General features: G+C 37.3%; 1 protein-coding gene across 1 annotated transcript in view; it reads right to left on the bottom strand.

The window, feature by feature from the left end:
• The window catches only part of LOC131079996 (uncharacterized), a 228,909-nt gene that overhangs the window by 45,643 nt on the left and 164,239 nt on the right, over positions 1-19,027 (bottom strand). Inside the window, exon 7 of the mRNA XM_058018045.1 lies at positions 5,299-5,355. Coding sequence (XP_057874028.1) covers positions 5,299-5,355 — 57 coding nt within the window. The remainder of the gene's footprint in view (positions 1-5,298; positions 5,356-19,027) is intronic.

Here is a 19,027-nt window from a genome sequence, read left to right on the forward strand (position 1 = left end):
TTCCAAACATGACTTCTTGATCACCCATCAGAATGACTCATAAAGGCGGAGCAACAATTTTAAGTTATCTCGATAGAACAAACTACACCGATGTCACTTATTTCGGTTTACCTATACCGAACAAGACTTTTGAAGGTCTATTGGAATAGCCATGCAAAGTCGGTTGAACAAATTTTTGCAATCTTAATAGTATAAACTATCCCGATGACAACAATGATACCTTATCGATTAAACTATCTCGATAACAACAAAATGACAACTTTTGAACAATGACACTTCATAGGTTTAACTATCCCGATGACTGTAATGACAACTTTTTGAGCAACTTTACAAATTTGCAAATCATGACTCCAAATTAGACATACAGACCTAAAAACATAAAATAACATTACAAATGGTCTCAAGTTTCAACAGACCTTAATGAATCAAAATGGACCTAACCCTAACTCCTAAGACTCAAAACACCTAATTGACATATTGATTAGACTCCAAGTGCTCCTACACCATTGAGGATCTATTTTCTCATTGATAAAATGGCCCCGTTTTAAAAACAACTTGAGTTACTAGGTAGGGGGGTCACTTTTCACTATTCATCCTTATGTTTTTCAATTACTATTCACTATTCACATAAGGCCAACATTAGAATTTCAATTTTAACCATAGAAATAACTCCCAAAAACCAACTGGAAGTCCTACGAAGCTCCCACACTGGATCCGTCAACCCCAGGTTGGATCCCAAACCACCCTGCTGACCTACAGGACCCCAATAGTAGGTCAACCTCCACCAAATATCTGAGAGGAATAAGGAGGGGACATTACAGAGTGGTGACATCAATAATCCTTCCAACTATAGAACCAAAATGATAAACCCATTGTTTGAAAAGTTATTTGGTAATACGATAGAAAATAGAATTAACAAATGGGCAAAAGACTAAGATAAGTGTGCAAAAGGGCAAGCAGGTTTCGGCCCTAACCACTCTACGATTGACCATGACATCACTTTGAGGCACTTAATTGAAAAAGTTTGGAAGAAAGGGAAGCAAGCCTTTTGTTGTTTTGTTGACTTCAAAGAGGCTTTCGATCCCCCATGTGATTTTTTCAAAAACCATACATAAAGGTTTGTATTCCGTGGAGAGCCAAAAATTTGATTCCTTAATTAAGAACTAACTCACATCAACTCCAATGTGAAAGTGGGCAGTGGAAAAGGCCAAAAGAAACTTGGGAAGAAAGGGTGTGTATTTTTTGTACTTCCAAGGAAGTCGAATCTGAAAGGCACTTCATTTTGGAGTGTAATGCTTACAAAGACATCACGAGCAATTATGATAATATCTCAATAGTTGTTTCTTGATATAGTGAGGGGGTTGTTGAGAAATTGGGGGAGCTCATCATCATCTTGTGTAGAAAAGGATTGAATTGCACAAGATGAAGATGGCAAGGCTAACTATCCCATAGGCTATTTAATGTTTAGCCTCGTGGATGTTAAAAGTTTTTCTTTCTTTCTTCTTGGGTTTTGATCACTTACCAATTATAGCTGAAAACCTTGGGTTTTACTCTAAGCTGCCGATTTGGGTATGGGTACGCATACAAATACAGATTCGGATACTTATATAATAATATATAAGTTTAAAATTTTAAAATGAGTAGAAAAATAATGTTAATATATTGAAATAATAAAATAAATATAAAATAATAAATGAAAAATGCACTTAATACTGATAATAAAATATTTTTAAAAATTTAATTTAAAATATAATTAATATATTAATATAAAGAATAGATATATCATAATATAAGTTTAAACTAAGGTAAATTTTAAGTATTTTAAAATATTACATTTTAGCACATACCTTATAAACCGAAATTATAAGCGAAAACCGCAATTATAAATAGATATGTCGAAATTACAAGTGGTAAACCACTATCATAAATGTCTATAGTTTAACATATATGTATAAATTATGTTTAACAAGATACAAAGGCAATTACATTGGAAGGGAAAGCTTCGTTGACGATAGAGGCAAGCACGACATGGAGGCACTAATGGAAGCAAGAAAGACAAATAAATTTCCAACCTGAATTATAAAAGGCAATTTTGTTTGAATCTGCCAAAGCCAATTCAAACCTGGGGTCAAACCCAGACCAACACTTGGGCTCTAGGAGCTAAATCTGGTACTAGAGATTTTACTAATGAAAAAATGAAAAAAACTAAATCCTTGCACTGAAACTTTGCTAGAAACCCTTGAAAAAACACTCCAAACCTAACAATACCTTGAAAAGGATGATAAATACCAAAACGAGATATGGTGTCCTAATTACACATTTCGTCGACAAGGGTTTGCAATCATCATATTTTGTTGATCATCATTAATTTTAGTCATATTTTGGCATCTAAAATTGGGCATTGGTATTTGTTTATCATTTTGGCTTGCATATTGCTTGAGATTTCATCTATTTCCTAGGGCTGCCCAATTGGAGACATTATAATGATATCAGAACTTAGATCCATAGTTACAAGACTCGCAGAGTCTTGCCAAGACTCGGCGAGTTCTAAGGCGGGTCGCCTCTGCCAAGGCCAGAGGACCCCGAACTCGGACTCGGCCAAGTCTGGCTAGGTCTACGCAGACTCGCTGAGTCCCAAGCCTTGGACTCTGCTACCCAAACAACATAGAAAATGCAAAAAAAAACTTAATGTCTTTGTTTTAAGTGAAACAAAAGGTAAATATATTTTGACTCACCCTAAAAAGTCATTTTTCTTGTTTGCAAACACAAGGAGTAGGTAAAAACAGGGTTTTGAGCAAAAAACTAGAGGCACTGAAGACCAGACCAACAGATAGATTGAAGAGGAGATTGCAATTGTTGATTGTTTTTGCAAGTTTGTAGCTTGCATCCAAGCATTTAAAGGTGTTAACGAAGGATTTGAAAGAGGTTTCTAGCAAATTTAAAGAGGTACTCTTTTTTCTTACTTTCATATTTCCATTTTTTTGTACATTTGTTCTGTTTTTATTTTATTTCATATTGATGGAAAAAATATGAAAGTTGAAACCCTAGTTTTGTTTTTTCTTTCTATTATTTATTTTTAAGTTTTAATTTATTTAGAATAAGAGACATTATGCTGATTTTTTTCATTTATAATATATTGCAGCATAATGTCTCAACCTTCTGGTAGTAGAAGTGGTGCCCCAAAGGCAGCCCCAGTTAGAAAGGATAAGGCTTGGAAACATGGCATCCCCGGTTCAAATAAAGGAGAAGTAACATGTATTCAATGCAAAACAATATATAATGGGGAAGGTATTAACCGGTTGAAATATCACATTGCACAAATAGAATGCCATGATGCCAAACCATGCAAACTAGCACCCCCTGAGGCTATACGTGAAGTGCAAGCTCAATTAGAGGAATTTGAAGAGAAAAAATAATTAAAATGGAAGCAAATGGAAGAAATGGCAGCCATTGGTGGAGAGGCTTCTTAAAATCCTTGGCCCCATTTCTTGCATCTACAAGTAGTATTAGTGCGAGTGTGAGCATTGAGCCTCGTATTTGTAAAAATAAATCCACATTAGACTCACTTTTAGTTCCACACATGACTCCGGGTGCCCAACCATCGCTTGAGAGCATGGGTTGGAATAAGGCATCTATTTTATGTGCTTAGAATATTAAAAATGTGAGGGTGGTGTTGTTTCAAGTTGGGTAGGCCAATTTGGAAGTAGAAGGGTGGGTTCAGCATGCCTATATATCAATGGAAGCCATCATTATAATTAGAGATTTTATGGACTAGATTTTACTTACGTGGATGAGAAAAGATGTGTAATAAAGCTTGCATTCACACAACCGAGTTAAAACTAAACATTCAATTAATTTTCTTCATTTATTTTCATACAATTCTTTGTAAACAATATAAATAAGTGTCATTTGTACTTAGATTGGGGATAGTGTTTTCAAGCCTAAAAGTTCAAATTGTTGTTCAGTGAGTTAGAGGTTTCAATGTTCAATTGTTTTGTGTTGAGTACAATTTGATAATTATTGTAAATTTTGTGTTACAGTTATGATCAAAAAAAGTATTGCAACTTTGTGTGTAATGCTTCCATGCTTGACGTTTGTGTGTCTTCAACCCAATTTTGTTTCACTTATGGTTTTTAATCTCTACATTTAATTGAACCATAAGCATCCTTTAGTTGTGTTAGATTGCAATAGATAGACTTGTATACAAAATCATTTGTCTTGAGTTGAAGAGCATCTCAATCTTTTGCTCCATGAGAATCTAAAAAGAAATCGTTAATTTTATTCAGCATGAAGATGTAGCACCCTAAAAAACCACTATAGAAATTGCAAATAGCAAGTACATATTGTTCATAATAGAATACTTTGTATCTTATAGGGAGCTTCCTCTGGTAATTCAATGTCTGGTTCCACTTCAAATCTATTCTGTTTTTTGTTGCACTGAAAGGTGCAAATTAAAATGCTAACATGGTTTAAAGGGGGTTTAGTTGCTTCCAAGAATCATAGTTTAGAGTTTGAAGACTTCGTTAGGTAATTACTTATGATATGATGATTTCAATTGTTGTTATTTTCATCACATTTTCAGGGCCTGAAGTTGCTAAGTTTTTTAATTAATTATTGACCAGAGTTTGCATAACTAAGATCAACAAAGGTTTGTCATACAATAAAGGCATAAGAAGAAATACTGTAGGATATTCGTTTCAAATTTTGATATTATTTTACTGTGGTAAAATTGCTTATTCAGTTTGGAGTTCCTGTTATTTATCTTGAATAATGTATTGAATGCTGATTGTTAAGTTACATGCAATCAGCTCAAACATTGATCACTTCTATCCTGACTTCACTCTTGTCATCAACATGTCTCAGATCCTAGTAAAGTTCATTGCGATTAAATTGCACATTTTAATTGTTTCTTATATGAATTCCTTAACAGTTTTTGGTTCGCCCATTATCTAATGGAACCACTGAATAACCCCTTCTTAAAAATATGTAGATTTCAGATATTTGATATCATTTTGTAATTTGCTGGAGTATAGACAGGCTGCCCATCCATTCCCTTCATTTTTTAAAGGTCCTATCAAGACATTGGCTATTTATTGCATGCAGGATCCCACAATTAACCAAAATTCCCTATCAAAATTAAGATTCAAATAGACAAAGATATATAAATGCTTATGTTCAAGTAAAACTCTAAAAAAAAGCCACAACACATATCTATCCATAGATTGATGTTGAATTGACATGCTGATGCACTATGCTATCATTTTTATCAATGAAAAGTCCCAAAAATAGATTCCATACCTGACAAACAGTATAAAAAGCAGGCTGGTCAAGAGTATATCCAGCTTTCAGCAAGGCCTAAAACACCAAAAATCATTTTTGAATTCCTTCTAGCCACACTAAAACTATCCTATTTCTCAAAAAAGGAAATGGGCAACAACAAACCAGAAATTGTTCTCAAGACATTAATGTATAATAACACAAATAATAAAATAAATAAATAAAATATTATGGTGGATTTTCTCCTTTGATGAAAATGAGCTTTGACATTTTGTACAAAAAGCCAAAGTAGTAGATGTGGATCAGATATGTTAAATATTTCGTTTATGCTTCAGCATAAATACAAAATATTACATGAGTCTCAATGATAAGAAACTTTAACTCTCCTAGTGGACTCAATTTATTAAGCAACATTATCCTTAGTATATATAGGTTGTATGAACATGTCTGCATTCCACTACATTACCTGCACCATCAATTCTTAATCAATCAATAATAAGCCATAAACAGTTTAACCATTTCTTATGTCAAGTCAAGGTCAATGGACTATTTATTATCTAGGACAGGCAGCTCTTCCAAGTTATCTGACATTTTATGTCTTGCATCACAACACTTTAAATATCTATTGTGACACACATGGAGCCATATGCCTACTATTTACATACGTCAAGTGTGGAATTATGGTGCGTCTCCTAGAAGCCAGAAGATTGAATCCACCTAGACCCAACTTAGGTGGAGCCTAGAATTTGTTTGGGGCTTTCAAGAGATATGTTAAGGTGGAAAGTATGATATTAGCCTGCATCTACTTAGGACCTGTGATTGAATCTACCTAGACCAACCTTAGATGGTGAGAATTTATTTGGGGTTTTCCAAGGGCCATTTTCCTGGAATCAGCATGGGTTCAGGTGTGTTATTGATTCTCCCATAAGATACTTGCACACACAATAAAACAATATGACAATTACACTTGTACTTAACTGGTACCTCCACATATACCACCAATCTTAGTAAGCAAAACCAATACGTATATGCCAAAAGAAGACAATCAATAAACCACGTTTAAAGATGGAAACCCCTTAATATTTATCAAATGACTTCAAACGTTTTATTCTACGTATAGAAAAAGAAAATTTATACCAACAAAAGAAGATACCAAGAAGTGAATTGATTACCAAGCACAAAAATAATTCCATTTCATTAAATAAAAGTAATTTGATAATCTCATTGTGATGTCCCCATCAATTCAACCAAATCAATAAGATTCCTTGTAATACACAAAGAAATGCTCATATAAAAATCACATTAAACTATAATCCATGCTGTAATCTGTAATGCAAACAGTGATGATTAAAAAATAAAGGAAACGTCTTCATTCAGATTTTTGTCCTGGAGCCGCCACTAATTCAACAAGTAGTCAACTATTGAACATAGTGTCAAGCCAGGTGAATAATATAATAGTCATTCATAATCATTGAAGTAAGATACTAAATTATGGTGAAGTAAGTATTTCTATATGGAGAAATTAACAAAGAACCACAATTACCCTTGTTAAGGATGTGATCAGAATTAAAGACCATTAAGATGCAATTAGAGTGGCAGTGATTAAGGGTTATTAATAATTATTAGTATGAACCGGTGAATAATGAAGAGACATGTCTTTCGACATTGAATCGATACCACTCTTCAATCTGGTAAGATATTTAATGAGGGACAAATCCATCCTCTCAGGGAGGGGAGATTCATTTTATGGTTTTTTATCAGTCCAGACCGGGAGGTTCTGTGTGAGCATACCAAATAAGGAGGAAGGAATGAATTATATAAAATGTAGCCAACATATATCGGGCCACATATTTTGAATTGCAGAATGTTGTATGGATAAAATACCGTTGAAGAACAGAAGCTGATGAACTCGCACTGCAGAGCCCAAACGGCCATGGCAATGCCAAAGGCCAAAACTTCCTTTCTAACAATGTAACCTTAGCCAACAACTACGATAAGAGGAAATGGTTTTTATTGTTTAGAGCAAGTCAATGATCATGCTTTAAGGAAAACAAATTATTGAAAAGCACAGCAATCAAAGGAAGCTAATTTAACTAAAATGCTTCATATCTGCGATTATGTCAGAAAAAGGTTTACTAAATGATAGCGCAAAAGGAAAGAATGCCTCTCTTTAAAGTCACCTCTGTCCATGATGAGACATCAAGGTATATATTTGGAATAAGATTGTGATGTATGAAAAACGAAGGAGAGTAAGTGACATAAGAAGATACCATTCTTAAGAAGAAATATATACACAAGAAGATACATCAATAAGAAATGAGTATGATCAAGAAATAGAGATTGCGAATCATGGTGAAGAGGAAAAATATGGAAAAACTGTAATTTGTGTGAACGTGCAAAGAGATAAATGAAATACCCAAACAGATCGGGAATGATGGGTATTACATCATATATGTGGACGAAAGTAGTAATTAACATCCATAGAAGAAGTTATATGCGTAACACTCATTAAAAGTGCAAGATTCAAGAAGGCATACAAGTGTAGATCATTTAGATTTAAGATGTAAAGCAGATTTTGAGAAGGAGATAGAAGCATGAAAAGATATGAACAAGTGAAGTTGAAGTAGAGTATAAAAAATATTGATAATAAGCAGACTTTGAGAAGGGAGGAATCATTTCCAAATAGGGAGCAGCACTTTCAGATCTGTAGTCATCATTGATTCTATCAGTCATGACATATCTCCCATTGTCGAATCAGAGAAAGCTATCGAGATAAGTTCTATTTATCAAACTAGTCTTAGAATTTTAAATAATTAAATATCTTCAGTTTTGATAAAATTATATTTATTGCAATTCTCATTTTAAGTTAGAATTGTTGTCTCAAGGCTAAATTAGGTAAATTTTGGTAGGGGACATTACACTCATAATTTGGATATTAGGTCCTTATATTGAAAATCTCATTATTATTTCCTTAATCTTTGTTTACAAAACCTACTTAGAAAAAACTTTGACCTTATTAACTTTTAATGATACCACATCTAACAACTAAATGAGCATCATATAAAAAATATACACACATACTAGCATCCCCAGTTATGCTTTATTTGTCAATTCAAGCTGGAAATATTTCATTATGTAACTTTCCTGATTACAACTTTCTGGATACAATATTTTGCCAGAGAGATGGTGACACTTGAACAAATGTTAAAGCAAACATGATATGAATAAGATGTATAACATAAAATATTCCAAAATTAACCAATTTTCCAATAGATGCAAGCATGTCCTTGTTATATAAATTTTTAACCAAAAAAAAGGGTAAATAAAAGAAAGCAATTTGACTTTAATCAGTCAAATGAAGGAATGTCCACTATGCCAAATCACTCCTAGATTTCAAAATATATGGTAGTTTTGGGTAGTTATTCAACTAACATACCCTCATTTTAATTTCACCTTTACATATCAAATGGAGTATTTATATAAATGTTTACCCAAAAAAAAGGGTAAATAAAAGAAAACAATTTATATTTGCTTGAGATGGGGTGAAAGGCACAAAAGAAAAGGTTAAATACAAATACAAATTGCCTTTCACCCCATCAACTGGTGGAGAAGAGCACTTAGCCTCAAGCTTGACTCCTGAAAGAAAGGGAGTCGATGAAGGCTTACAATCAGCCATATGAAAGCATGCAAGTACATCAAGAGCATACTTGGGCTGCGAAAGTGTAATCCCAGAAGGTGACTGTGAAATCTCTATCCCGAGAAAGTAGTGCAAAAGACCCAAGTCAGTCATAGCTAATATGTCATGCAAGGAAGATTTGACACTACTAATGATGGATGAGGTGCTCCCTGTAATGATCAAATCATCAACATAGAGCACAAGTATCAAATGTGAGTCATCCTGTTGCAAAATGTAGACATTCGGATCGGAATGACACCTAGTGAACACTGCTGAGAGAAGGAAGGAATCCATCTTGGCATACCAAGCCCTAGGGGCCTGCTTAAGGCCATAGAGAGATTTCCTCAGTCGGCAAACCAATGAAGAATCCTGGATGAAACCCTGTGGCTGCTCCATATATATCTCCTCATCAAGATCCCCATGAAGAAAAGCACTCTTTACATCCATCTGATGGATACCTGTTGACGTGTATTTTGTACACTATCAAACACAGAATAAAATACCTAAAGGTACCTTATCCTCTCTTGAGTAAAGCCTCTGATTGCTGAAGATATCGCGAAAAAGGATCAATCAGGATGACTTCAAGGTTCTTGTATGTAGGGTCTCTACGTGTGGATAAGCTCTTTGTGGTATGATGTGATTTGCTGGAATCACAAGGGGACTTACATTTGATGCCCGAACTTCTGATTTGCTTTGAATATTGCTGGACACAGGATTTTCACTGGCTTAGATTTGAAAAAAGGAAAAAAGATAAGGGCGAAGAGAGGATCTAATCCTAATACTAAGAATGTAGGAGCAATGATTGATCTTTGATGAAACTCTAACTAGGTCTTGTTTTGACATCGCAGGACCATCTCCACAAGGCTAGTGCGATCTTCGAAGGGAAGCTTTATGATGTTCAAATCATCACTGCAGGCATAGACACCATCAGGTTGATGCATATCAATGAAGAAGCGACAATTGAAGTTAAGCTTAAGCTGAACGATTCCAGTTGACTACACAAGGCAAGTCTGCAATCAACAAACTGCTAGTAGTATGGATATGCAAATTTCACCATCAATCAAGCATATTTCTTCCACTCATCTAATAACATGAAATCAAATATGAGAAGTATAAAGACCATGCAAATTGTCGAATTGACCCATAAATTTCACCATTTCTTCAATGAAGTTACAAGTCTTTTACAACAACCTCTTGGCAACAATCTTTGCCTTCTCTCTCTACTCTACTCTAATTGCTATTCTAATCACCTTCTAACTACTTTCTATCTTCTAACTGCTTCAACTATTTACATACTATCTCTAACTGCCTTTACAAAATGAAGAGTCGGGGTTTATATAGTGCCCTCAATACAATTCGATGGCTTAGATCAATTCGAGATCAATGGCCAAGATTTTACAATGAAAACCCTAATTAGGGTTTGTTACAACCATTACATAACATTTAATGCTTGACCAATGATAAAATTGTATTGCTAGGACACATGTCCTCTCTAGAAAATTCAACCAATGGATAGCTGGGGTAGGTACATCGGAGTTTGTGCCACCTTCCATGAGTTAGGTACATTGAATCTGGACATGCTGAGGTGGACCACACTGACTGGAGAAGTGATGACTAGGATGCCACCTCGTCTGACACTTGTAACTTGGTAAATATTCAACTTGGTGTTGTTGAGAAGCTAGCTTTAATTAATTCTTCTGAAATTATCTGCTTCTTCAACAAACCCTTTTCTCTGACTTCTTGTGTCCTTGACTTGCAGGATGATGATGTACCTCGCCTTGGAATGCTAGATTGGAAGAGGTCGTCCTTGATGACGTTAGTCCAAAGAAGGTCGTCCTTGTCGATGCTAGGCTGGAGGAGGTCGCCCTTGTCCTTGCTTGATTTTCCTTGAGGAGACCGTCCTTGATCTGGCTTGATTTTCCTTGAGGAGAACCTTCCGACTTGCAGATCCTTCGAGCTTGGAGTCGCCATCTTGATACCTACACAACATTTCAAAATTAGTAATATATTTTGCAACGTGGAAATATAGACTAGAAAGAGGATTTAAGTTTTAAATTAGGAAACCTCATGATAAATCTTTGAATTATCATTTCCTAAATTTACTAAGCCACTTGAGATTGAAAATTCAAAATTCAAAATTGAGACTAGGAGAATCTCGCCATACCTCCACTTGGGAATTAACTCTAAGAAAAGATGCAAAATTAAGCAAGTTTGCTAGGCAAAATGTGGATCAAAGTCTTCAAAATGTGCTTCTTCTATCAACTTCACCACTTCTAGCCTTCAACGCTTTGAGGAAAATTCGCTCCATCTTTAGTCTTCAACTAAATTCGCTCCTCCTTAGGCCAGATTTTGCACTCCTTTATTGCTCCTTCAAAATCGCACTTGGACAAATGATTGAAAGATGGATTAACATGCTCAACACACCCCTCTTATATAGGCGCTCATCTTGATAATTGCCCCTAGGCCGACTTGGAAAATAGGCCCAAAAAACAAATAAAATTTAATAAAAGAGGGGGCCGACCTTGCAAAATAATACCCCAAGCGCTCCCCCTTTTTTAAAATTTAATTTAATAATAATTAATTAAATGCCTTTGTAATTAAAAACTTCGATTTTTTAAAGGCTTTAAATTAATTATTGAATGTCCATGCGCTATTTTTAAATACCAATTTAATTAAATCTTTCACATTTTTATCGAATTTGGCATTTTAATGTAATTCGAAAATATTGGCGCCTAAGCATGGGAGAAATAAGGGACACTAACCATATCGCTCTGGTCCCTGGGAGAGGGACAGGAGCGCCTAGGACAATATGGGCTTCACTTGGCGTTTTTGCAATCTTCAAATTATCTTCAACGGACTCGTTACGCCTCCTTTGCTTGCCTCAAACTTAACACTTACTTGATCTTCGCCCAAAACCTGTCTTATAGGGAAAATCGCTCTGGTCCCTAAGAGAGGGACGGGAGCTATCACTTAAATTCGCCCTGGTCCCTGGCAGAGGGACAGGAGCGATTTTGCTTCTAGGGTCAATTTTCCTCATGATTGCGCTTTCAAGTTATATTCAACTGATAAAATGTATCTCCTTTGATCTTCTCAATTCGCGAAATCGTTCAAATCTTTCAAGGACAAGGCAATTTTGGATTTCAAGCTCCAGTCCTTCAGTGAGGGATAGGAGCGATTTTTGCTCTCTAGGCCAAATCGTTACAATTTTCATCAAAAAAAGTCTTGGCTAAGGAAGATATCATCTTACTTCATGCTATGAATAAAAGTTAATGTCCAAAAAAGGTCTAAAATTGTGCATATAAAGAAAATCGCTCTGGTCCTTCAGTGAGGGACAGGAGCGAATTTGACCTTCTAGGCAAAAACTTCATCATTTCATCGTTTTTGATCAAGTCTGGATGCTCTATCACGTTCATTTTGTCCTCCATCATGCCTTTGATGTCTCAATTTGTCCAAACAAGGTCAGGAATGACTCCACTAAGCTTTTTCGCTCTGGACCCTTGGTGAGGGACATGAGCGATTCGCCTTGGACCCTTGGAGAGGGACAGGAGCGCTTTTCGCTCTGGACCCTTGGAGAAGGACAGGAGCGAAATTTGACTTTTCGAACTCTCTATCAAGACAATTTTAATGGAATATAACATTTAAGTATAAGTGACATTTCCTTCTATGTTTCTTCTTTCTTATACTTTAAGTTATATTCCATATATACTTTCAGGATGTTTGAGAGTGGTTTCAGACCTCCAGGAGTTATATTGCAAAATCTAGTTCTTTTGAGGTTTTTCAGTTTCCAGACTTAGTCAAATTCAAGATCAGGACATTCCAGACTTAGCCAAATTTCAGGATCAAGACTTTACTCCAACAGAACCTGCTATCCTATTGATCTTCCCGACAGCACTCAAAATGCAAAGGCTAACTAACAAAACCCTAAAAGACCTAGAAAACAAACCCTAAAAAGAAAAAAAGCAAGGGTCCCCATTTGCAATGGGGCGATGTGTGAAAACGTCACAACAATACCCCAACCATGAGCTGTAGCAATCGCAAGTGTCAAGCGAATGGAGTTCATCTTGGCTATGGGTGCAAAGGTCTCAGTATAGTCAACACCTAGAACTTGAGAGAAACCTTTCGCAACAAGTCGAGCCTTATACTTATCCACACTACCATCCGCTGCAAACTTGGTTCGATAGATCCACTTACATCAAACCATCTTTCTCCCCTTAGGGAGAGGGACTAACTCCCAAGTGTTGTTCCTCATCAAGGAACTATACTCTTCCTCCATAGCTTGGTCCCACTCGGGAACCCTTGATGCTTCTTGGAATGTCTATGGATCGGAAGCGGTAGCAATGTAAGCATGTGGAAGGTCCTGATGCTGTGATTGATTCCTCCGTGTATCTGAAGGCTCCGCAACAAGAGAACCCGCTGATTCAAGTGTCTGTCGAGCCCAACGAGGTCTAGGTGGAGGTGGAGGACGAGGCTCCTCAACTGCTAGTGGACCCTGCAGAGGTGTAACCCTGCGAGTCGGAGTTGAAGGAGTCTCATCATCTGAATCACTCTTATCACTATCCAAAATGGAGGAAGGTATAGGAGGAAGTGAGGCTAAGCTAGGAGAGCTTTCCTCAAAATGAACACTCCTCTCAATAAACACCTCATGTGTCTCTGGATCCATCAATCGATATGCCTTAACACCCTCAGGATATCCAACAAAAATACAAGGCCTACTCTGAGGTTCCAATGCCTTTCGTTTCTGCAGAGGAATGCGAGCCCATGCTGGACACCCAAAGACTCTGAAATGTCTCACAATCGGTTTCCCATCAACCCAAGCCTCAAAAGGAGTAATACCCATCAAAGCTTTGTGAGGAACCCAATTTTGGATGTGTGTAGCTCAACTGATAGCCTCCGCCCAAAAGGCGGGACCAAGAGAACGTGCATGTATCATACAACTAGCCATTTCCTTGAGAGTTCTATTCTTACGTTCTACCATTACATTCTATTGTGGAGTGTAGGCAACTGAATGTTGAAGATCAATCCCCTCAAATGTACAAAAATCCTCAAGTCTTTTGTTCACATATTCCCTTCCATTATCTATGCGAAGGATCTTGACCACTTTCCCTGATTGCTTCTCCACATGAGCCTTGAAGTCTAGTAATCTGTCAAACACTTCACTCTTATGAACAAGAAAATAGATCCAAGTGAAGCGGGAGTAGTCATCAATGAAGGTGAGGACATAGCAGGCCCTACTAAATGAAGGTGATGGAAATGGACCTACTACATCGCTGTGAACAAGTTGAAGAACTTTCAAAGCTCTTCAAGCTTTCCCCTTATCAAACTTCTCCTCGGGATGCTTGACCATGGAACATCCTGAACATACACCCTCTAAAAAACTGATTTGAGGTAGGCATGTGACCATGTCTTTAATGCTAAGATGCTGAAGATAGCGGTAGTTGAGGTGACCAAGCCGCTCATGCCATAGCTTACTTTCTGAATTTGAATGAGTAAGCAAGGCCATAGAAGGAGAACTTGGTACAAAGTGGGAGAATGAATAAAGCCTTGAATTGTCATTGACTTGTCCCACTGCTACCAAGGCATCATTATCTAGTTCTTTTACCACAACTGAATCAGCTGTAAACTCAACCTTTTTCCCATTCCCATAGTGAGTGATTTGGTAGATAAAGAGAAAATTGGTAGACAAGTTAGGAACATAAAGAACATTCTCAAATGTTCCATCATCCATGGCAACCGAACCTTTCCCTTCAACCTCAACTTGTGTATCATCACCTATGTAAATGTGAGGTACCTTTGATGGCTCCAATGAAGAAAATTGCTCCTTTGTAGAACCCATGTGATAAGAGGCACCCGAGTCAAGTATCCACTGCTGCTGTGAAGAACCTGTTGTAGCCACAAATGCTTGCCCTTTTCCCTTAGGCTGTGAGGAAGTGGAAGGAGATGATTCCTTCTTGTTGTAGGCAGATGGCAAATTGATGTTGTTTTTCTTAAGAAGATTTGTCAACTCATCAACTTGCTTGGTGTGGCATCGATGCTCATCATGACCATACTTCTTGCAATAAGCACAAGTTGGTTTTTCCTTCTTATGTGGATTCCCCTTCTTGGAAGAGGATGAAAAATCGCCTTGTGATGGAGAGGATGATTGTCCTTTTTCCTGTTGTGGCTTTGACTTAGATTGCTTCTTCTTCTTATTGGAATCTTTGCCTTGACTCCCTTGATTAGCCACCAAAGTCTTGGACTTTGCAGACTTGAGAATCCCCATGTTCAACAACTTAGATTGTTCCAACATCAACATTTCTGTGAAAGCATCAAATGAAGGCATAGTGTAGGAACTCCCCACTGTCAAGCGATGGGTTTGGAAGAAAGAAACAAATGCTGCATATTTAGGTGAAAGCTTGTCCAACAAGTTGAATATCAATTGAGCATCTTTTTTGTCAATTCCACAATCCTTAAGCTTTGCTCTTAGCTCATTTGACTTGGTGACATAATCTTGGATTGTATCAAAAATCTTGGGATCTAAGTTGGTGAGCTCATTGTCAATCTTGTAGCCTCTGATTTCATCAATTTGACCATACAATTTCTGAAAGATATCCCAAGCCTCTTTGATTGTAGAACACTTCTAAACGTGAAAAATGAGGTCATCTGATACATACTTACGCAAAGTTCCAAGAGCCATGCAATTTTTAGTGAGCCATTCTAATTGAGCATTAGGATCAGCCTTAGGATCTGCTAGTGCTGCTATTGTTCCATCTATGTAATGCGTGAGTCATTTTTCCATTAGTTTGATGCATGCTTTTATTTTCCAAGATACATACTTATGTGGAGTGAAAGGTGGAAATTTATGAGGACTCATAGCAACAAAAATGAAAGAGCAAAAGGAAAGAGAGGCACAATCACACAAGACACCCCCCCAAATTCACTCAATCAAAGAACCCCCCTCCAAATGATGATTTCAACTTTACAACTGCCTCAAAGAGCCCAAAGGAGACTCAAACTGATAATGCAAGAGATCTAAACTAAGATCCAAGCAAATTACAAGTACCAAGTAAGCCAAAAAGACTAATTTTTCAAAGTACAACATCCACTCACAATCTTTGCAAACTGATGACAAATTATGAAAGTAGACAAAAAAATATGCACTTTCAAAAAAAACAGCACCTGAAAAGGAGGTCGTATGAGCCCAAACGAAGCCTTTGGAGTTGCAAAATTGAGGATTGGACAGGTACAGCTAAGAGAATCTGAAAATTCTGAAAAATTAGTTCACCAAAATCAGAAAATAACAACACCACTGCGGAGAGCATGAAAAATTAGCCCAAATCAAAAAAAATTGCACCCAAAAAGGAGCAAAAATGAGCAAGATATGGGCCTTCAAAGTTGACCCAAAAAATCAAACTGCTCAATGGTGAGAGATCTAAAATTTTCAAAAAGATGTTGACGCAAGCTAACGTCAGCACTTCACTATGTTAAATTTGACGGCCGTATGCCCATCAATATGGTCGTTGCTCCCTTCTCCCTAGCTGTACGAACAACTGACATGGCAGGGTTACTGTATAGGTCGTACTGTACGGTCTAGATGGCATGGGTGCTGAGGTGTTTAGCCCACGGGCCAGTGGCCACCTGCCACGTGGGTCCCGCCGGAGGTCGAAAGAGTTGGCAGCGAAGGCACCGGAGCCGAGAAGCAGGCACGAGGTCGCCGAGAAGCTGGTCGGAGCTCGCTGCGAGGCCGACGAGAGGTTGCTTCGAGGCCGGCGGGAGGTTGTTGCAAGGTCGGCAGTGGCTGCGGGACCTCCGGGAAGGTGATCACTGGCAGCGAAGCAGGGAGGAAGCTACCGTCGGCGGAGCTGGTGCCGGAGGTCGCGTGGCCAGAGCTAGCAAGTGACGTCAGCAAGAGGCACCAAGGGCAGTGGAGACTACGAGGCCGACAGAAAAAACGAACTTCGTTGGCAGCACGATCCCTGCAGGCTGTGCAGGGTATGAATCACAAGGGGTGGGGTCATGGTAACCCCCCCCCCCGAATATACAGTAATTTTTTCTTTTTAACTTTTTCAATTTTTTTTTTTTTTTTAAATCTACGAATTTTTAAATAGATGAAATTAAATTTTAAATTTTTTTTTTTTTTGAAAATCCGTACTGTACTACCTGAATTGGGTAAAAAATTCCTCTAACACCCAAAATTCAACTTTCGCCAAATATGGACGAGTTTATACTCGATTTTTATGGAAACGGCCTCCCAAATGCAATGGTGAGCTCGAAAACGCTCTAAGATGCTTCCAAAACGCACAGTACCTCAAATCCAAAATTAGAAGTCTTCCAAGATGTCTCCCAAAACCAATCAATGAAGCCTCAATGGCTCTGATACCATGTGATATTTTTCCAAGATCAAGGGCCAATGAAAAGCACACAGAATAGAGACAATAGTTTGACAAGAACAAACTGCATTCTCATCAATATGCAAAAGTGATCAACTGGATTAACCAATACAATGAATATGGGCTTGCTTATAAGACAAGACCAAATGGATATGTGAGCACACATTCATGACATGTGGCCCAATGAGAAACAAGGGTAGGTAAGAAAAAGTAGGGGTAGGTAGGAGAAATAATATAATATTCCACAAGAGGTGGGTCACCCACCGAATGTGGAATGTAACAGCAAGATAAGACCATAAAAGATGGAATTTCTCCTACAAGCATCATCCCTATGTGCACACTTCCCTAAGTGTTTCATATCCAAACTACGATGAAATGCATATCCTAAGTCAACTTAAGTAAAGTGTAATTATATCCTACAAGAATAAATAACTACACCAACAGTTAGTAATCTAAGTACAGAGAATAATCTGAATCCAGAAGGATGCCAAGAGGATGCATTTATGAATGATGGCTATTTGATGGAAAAGAATGTACAGAGAATCTAATCAACTACAAACCAGATCTTTCAGAAACAAAACAATTTGGTGGAATAACATTCTTCGATGCATAGCTGATTGTGCAGGGCAGCAAATATGATTTGACAGAAGTAGTTGGGCTGTTGAGATAGAGGTAGAGGTGAAAATAAAAAAATAAAAAAAATATTGAGTCTATTGTGAGGGTGAAGAAAAGCGAGTTGCTGCCAAGAGAAGAAAAAGAAGCTACAGAAGCAGAAAGACAGCGATAGTGTGATAATAAAGATATCTCGACTAGTCGACTGTGTTGTGTGTCGAAGAGTGTGGTGTTGCTGCCGAGAGAAGATAGAAAAATCTACAAAAGTGGAGAGAAAAAAAAGGAACAAAGCAAGAAGAGAGTTTACTGCAAGGTGAAGCTGTAGCAAAAAGAAGACAACCAGATAGAGGAAGAAGAAGAAGCAAAAGAAGAACTTCAGCAGGCAAAGAAATTCATTCTCAAGATATGAGAAATTTGTAAGTGTTACAAAACTCATTTGTAACAAGGTTTTATCACAGCATTGTAAATTTTGATAAACATTGTAAATCTCTGAGTGGGTGCTCAGAGCAAGGGTAGGTGCTCCTTTGAGAAGGTGCTCATAAAATCAGAGGTTGGTGCTCCTTGGGTTGGTACCCTAAAATTCAAGGGTTGGTGCTCCTTGGGTTGATGCCCTAAACATTGTAAACAGTTATTTACTGTGAGGCTGGATTGGAGCTATAGACTCCAGCAGCTATTCTCACCAAGGTTTTTCCTACATTGGGTTTTCCTCATAAATCTAGTGTTGTGGTTTAATTTGTGTGTGTATGTTCTTAATTAATTTGCAGTTTTAGTATTTGCACGCATAGTTAAAAAATTTAAAATACACTAATACACTCCCCCCTCTCAATGTCCATTTGTGTTCTTCATTTTCGGCCAAAGAAGACGCAAGGATTCAGATAAAAAACTTAGACCTTTCTCTCTCTTTCTTCTTTCAATCAGGCAAAGCAAATATTCGGGCTCCCCTGTCAAAAGGACAGGGATGTGGTGCAATACACACAACAGATCCCATGGGCCTTTGCATTTGAAGCACAATCTCTTCCTTCTAAAATCATTAAGGGTCTCATCATCAAGTCTAGAGGTATTTCTCCTTTGTTGATCTATATTTTTCTGAAAATAT

Source organism: Cryptomeria japonica, chromosome 3 (genome assembly GCF_030272615.1).
Source record: "Cryptomeria japonica chromosome 3, Sugi_1.0, whole genome shotgun sequence".
NCBI lineage: Eukaryota > Viridiplantae > Streptophyta > Pinopsida > Cupressales > Cupressaceae > Cryptomeria > Cryptomeria japonica.